Source organism: Montipora capricornis, chromosome 2 (assembly GCF_036669925.1).
Source record: "Montipora capricornis isolate CH-2021 chromosome 2, ASM3666992v2, whole genome shotgun sequence".
NCBI classification, from domain to species: domain Eukaryota; kingdom Metazoa; phylum Cnidaria; class Anthozoa; order Scleractinia; family Acroporidae; genus Montipora; species Montipora capricornis.
In genome coordinates this window covers 14176356-14181355 of record NC_090884.1, presented here as the reverse complement: position 1 = coordinate 14181355, position 5000 = coordinate 14176356, and the positions used below count along the sequence as shown (strand labels likewise).

The 5000-nt window shown below is 36.9% G+C and overlaps 1 protein-coding gene across 1 annotated transcript in view; it reads right to left on the bottom strand.

Moving 5' to 3' along the window:
• LOC138038913 (sugar transporter SWEET1-like) overlaps positions 1-5000 on the bottom strand; it is a 15574-nt gene that overhangs the window by 9280 nt on the left and 1294 nt on the right. The window contains exons 2-4 of the mRNA XM_068885008.1: positions 2938-3015; positions 1394-1517; positions 1-49 (exon numbers count right to left, since the gene is read on the bottom strand). The exon at positions 1-49 is cut by the window's left edge and continues 113 nt beyond it. Of these exons, the coding sequence (XP_068741109.1) occupies positions 1-49; positions 1394-1517; positions 2938-3015 (251 nt within the window). The remainder of the gene's footprint in view (positions 50-1393; positions 1518-2937; positions 3016-5000) is intronic.

Below are 5000 nucleotides of genomic sequence, written 5' to 3'. Positions count from 1 at the left end.
AGAAGTAGGAAACGATTGCTGCAAATACTACAGTCCTTGCTTCTTTACCCTAATTGATTTACGTTTCAAAGAAAGATGAATCACAGTAAGTTATTATGGAGTTCATCTAAGATGCAAGGGGAGAACTTGAAAACCTCGGTCTGACATTTTCAAGTTGGCATTCATTTGAACTTGGCTACGCTTAACCAAAAACACTTAAGAATGGTTTCTGCAAGCTAAAATAGCCATTTTGAAGACAATTTGCCCATTAACTTTCGTTTGCCATCGGTAAACAGGTCTCCTTTGCTTTCCAGATTTTTACTAACACTGCCGCTTTTAAAGTCTCCCTCCCAGGGGTCAATGGGTTAATGCTATACTTGTGCACCCCATTAAAAATTAACATGTAAACTATTAAGGTAAGAGAAGACATCTCTCTCAGTTGTGTCATCATTAAGGGCTTAGCTGAGTGAACTAATAAAGAAACCTCTCCATCTGACACAGTCCAGGGAAGCATTGCTGGTTTTTCTCAACTAATGTCATTTATAAAATAATTAAGATAGTACGCGCAGTTTCATTCGTCAATAGCTGTGTTTAGATGAGAGTATGGAAACATACTTGACTGCATCTCGGGTTTGCATAACTGTCTTGCATTCTCCCAACTCCCCCTCGTGTTTAGACCAGGCTATGGAAACGTGGAAAATGTCCTCTGTTGCTTAAATTCATCACAGTCATACAATACATTTAAAAGTGCCTATCATCCGAGTATCTCCCAGTGGGGTCCTTGTTTCCTTGTTCCCTTTAAATATTTGCTTGTGTTCCCTTGTTCCCCAAATTACTTTCAAACTAGTCTCCAGCTTTATGTTCCCTTTTTGTCATTGCTCCCAGTGTTCCCCTGTTCAAATTAGCCATGTTCCCTTGTTCCCCAACACCCCTGGGAGGGGCTCTCACCTAAACAAACTTTTCCATTTTATGTATTCTGCAAAATTGTCCCAAATATATTGAGTTGTTTTTAGAACCTTTTTATTGAAAATTCACCTGTTCATTCCCTTTGAAAGACGGGAAATGTGGTAATATTTCGACCCATGATTGAGAAATAAAGGGGAATGGATTCGATACTGGGTTGACATCCCAAATTACTTTGCATCCCCGTTTCAATGAAATATCACACTACAGAGCAGTCTATGATGTCAACCCAGTAATAAATCAAATTACAACCAGTTTTTCCACCCTCTAAAACAACGACATTGAAGGAGACAGTTGTAGCAAACCAAAGATTTAGTGTTACACAAGTGCAGATAATATTGTTGAATGGAAAGGGTTTTTTGAGGTGATAGACACTATGACAGTTTGTTTTCTTGGTTGAATGAATACTTTGTAATACCAACGTATTAACTGCACACTTATGAATACAAACCTTGTCTTTGCAATACATGAAGAAGCAAAGTGTGTAAAGAATTTGTGTGATCATTCCAATTATATTGACAGGGATTAAAGCTTCATCACCTTTGACAAAACCATAGCTTGCCCATACCATGCAACTAAATGAGGAAACAAACACGATGTTTCAATGATTTTCAGTTGTAGTTAGTAATGTTAGTACTGCCAGAAAGTTGTACTCATAAAGGAAAGTCTTTTTTCTTTTTGAAGTAATACTTTCACCTCACCTTAAGCCCTAAGCTTAGAGGTTTTGTGCACATTTGCCAGTGGCAAATTGTTAGTTCTGTTATGCTATTACATTTTGCCTTATATATGTTACCACAAATTACAACTACATGTACTGCTAAATTACTCTGGCCCCGAAACAGATCAGACCAAATACAAAAGAGGCTTAAATTTTACCAGTCTTATTTTTTTCAAGATTTAATTCAGGCCTTCTGATAGGGTGCGATGAAAAAATGCAAATTATTCGAAATTTGCAAGGCAGATTATGCGATTAATGTAATTATGCGATTTTTTCAGAGCAGTTTTAAGCTTGTTTTTCAAGGTTTCAAGATAAGAAAAAGTCACGTTTTTGCTGCCCTAAAGACATTTTGAACACAAGGGAACAGTAATTATGAATCTTGATTGACATTAGTTGGGATAAGTAAACAAAAAAGAGGTCTTCTGCACTATCGGTGCACCACATTAAAAGTTGAAAGGACACAGCTAACATGCCAAATGAATGATCAATAATTATTGATATTCCCGCATGCTGCGACTAGCTTCTTGCGCTTTGTTTTTATGTGCAGTATTGTATTTCTGAACAGATTTGCTAATCTGAAAAAAGGGTGTATTTGTGTTACACCAATAGGCGACTCTTTAAGAATGAGACTCGTACCAGACCTCAGACATGCAAAAACGAATGTTTACGAAATCGAAGGTAACAACGGCTTTTTAGCCTTTATCCAAGGTAAATCATCTTTAAAATGTCGTATTTATGCCGGAATTCCTAAGAAAATTGTTGATTTATGTTTTAGTTTGTGAATGTTGTGCGTTCTTTAGTGAATTATGCGATTTTTTTCGCGAATAATTGTGCGATTGGATGGGATTTGAGGTCGATTGTGCGAAATCGCACCATCGTGTAATATCAGAAGGCCTGTTAATTGGCCTTGGGGAATGTGGTTTCCTTTCTTTTTGAACTCAGAAGGGCATATTACCCACTAAAGGTGAATTTAAGCCTTTGACTCCCAAGATGGCCTGAAATGGCCATATTTAGTATTTTACTCTGTCTAATGGGGCTGACTGCCAGGGTATATTCGACAAGCGATATGGCCTAAAAAGTAGCAACAGCATTTAAAGTGAAATTGCGACAAACAACATCACAGCAATGTGAAACAGTGACAAAGCACTGACACAAGACCTTTTAAAATCCAGACAGGAGACACGGGACAATTTTACTTGTCAATGGGGAGCCCCTGGGAGTCAATGGGTTAATAAGTTTTATTGAAAATTATAACAAAATAAGACAGTGAACCTTACTTCAGAAAAGTTGTGACAAAAGGCAAAAGAGGGACATTTTCAGTACTTCCAGTCTTTATTAACCTTTGACAAGTTAATCTGAAAAGAAAGAATAACAGTTCTCATACAAACTTATGGTAAAAAGAAACAAAAAATTACATTTTTTGGAAATATTCTTAATGGAAGGATTAGTATTCAGAGTACTAAAGGTGTTGTAAAAAACAGTGTTTCATCGTGAATGATTGCTAAACAACACTCAGCCATTAATTTCTTGTCTTACCATGCCAACAGAATTGCCTTTTGAAAAACCATTTTTCTTGGATTCATTAGAACATAGCTTTAGATTTAAAGAAACTCACTTCAAGGAAACCACATTCTTTCAACTGGAATATATAGTTGACAATAAAATTTCACACAGAAGGAAGGCAGAAGAGCCATGTACTCATCATGAAAACATGGCCGTGTTCACAAGAATTTTGCATCCAGTGCACATCAAACTCAAATATCAATGAAGGAATTTTTAACTCAAAAACAATTTTTAAAAATCAATTCCATGGTCTAAAACAGCAAAGCTTTCAGTAGATGACAAACCAGTGATGCAAAAAATCATCTTGAAGCTACTGTCATTGATAATAAAAATAAAATATTGTTTTTCAAGGTTTCCAAATATTTCTTCTAATATTGTCTTCAGATTTTTTCTATTGTGACTATAAACAATAAAATTAATTTGATGTTACAGATCCAATACTGGTTGCATTTGTTTAAAAAATCCATGGTTAGGCATTTTCATCTAGCCATTTGCTGAATGCACTATTCATTTGAAACTCCTAAAACCCTTCCCTCCTCTTTGGCATGAGCAGGGGAATGCGAGGAATTTGTTCACTTAATACTCTCTTTATTTTGGTCCCCGGGTATATGGGGACTACATTAGAACTCACAGTTCCAGCATCCTTTCCCAAAGGAAATAAGCGGGAAGTCACTTCATTGTCAGTGGTTTTCATTTTTGTGTCACATGGTAAATTTGCATAGATTATCATTGCTTTGCTTCATCTTGGGACAACAGGATGCTTTGCAAAGCACTTCCAGTATTGCCAGGGACCAAGAAAGGTTGTTGGCTACAACAACCTGAACGGCTTGGTCGAGAAAGGTAGGCATATTGTCTGACTTGAATAAAATCAATGTATTACCTTCATGGCTGCCAACAATATTTATCAACTTTAGGGTCCTTGAATACAGCAAGTTTATCATGTTTTATGTGGAACATTAGGAGGCGGGGGAGTTCACTCTTCACTTTTGCCCCTAGGAAGTCTAGGGAGTGAGGATTTCACCAGGTTTCACTATCATAAAGAGTGAATGCCCTGCTTATGCCCGAGGAAGGGGGGGGGGGGGGGAGGGTTTCAAGTAACTGCTGCATAATTACAAAGACAGTTTTTTATGCAAGGGTCAGCTGAACCACAGGACCCCCCATACAATATGCGTGTAGGTAACCGATTGTTACTGGATTTACCGTTTGCTTCACCTATAACGATATATCGCTAAGTATGTATATCAATCAATGTTAAATAAACATTGAATTACCTTACCTGTGGTATATCGTCGTCCTTTTGCCTCAAAAGCGTTTTTTTTTTAGCGATTTTGAAGGATTTTGAATTCACCGTTTACTGTTTCTAATAATAGAAGGACAAGTGATGAATCCTTGTTTTGAAAGGGCTCCAGCGCCGGTAAATCCAGTACATTTACTAGAAAATAACAATTGGTTACACACACACAGACATTGTGTGGGCTCTGTGTGGCTGAACAAAGCACAAGCGCCGGAACCAGATCTAGATGCTTACTAATACAGGGATATTTTTGCGCAGTTTAAAACTATCCGGAGAAAGTAGATCTTAGTAAGTACTCTTGGTATCCAAAAAGAAAATTGGGGGTAACCATGCATTTTTGCGAGATAATTAAGCTTCAATTTGAGAAAGAACGCCATACATTGATTGCTTTGCATTTTAAAGCTTTTTACAAATATTATTCATAAATTATCTTTGAAAAATGCGTGGTTACCCCCAATTTTCTTTTTGGATTTCAATAACACT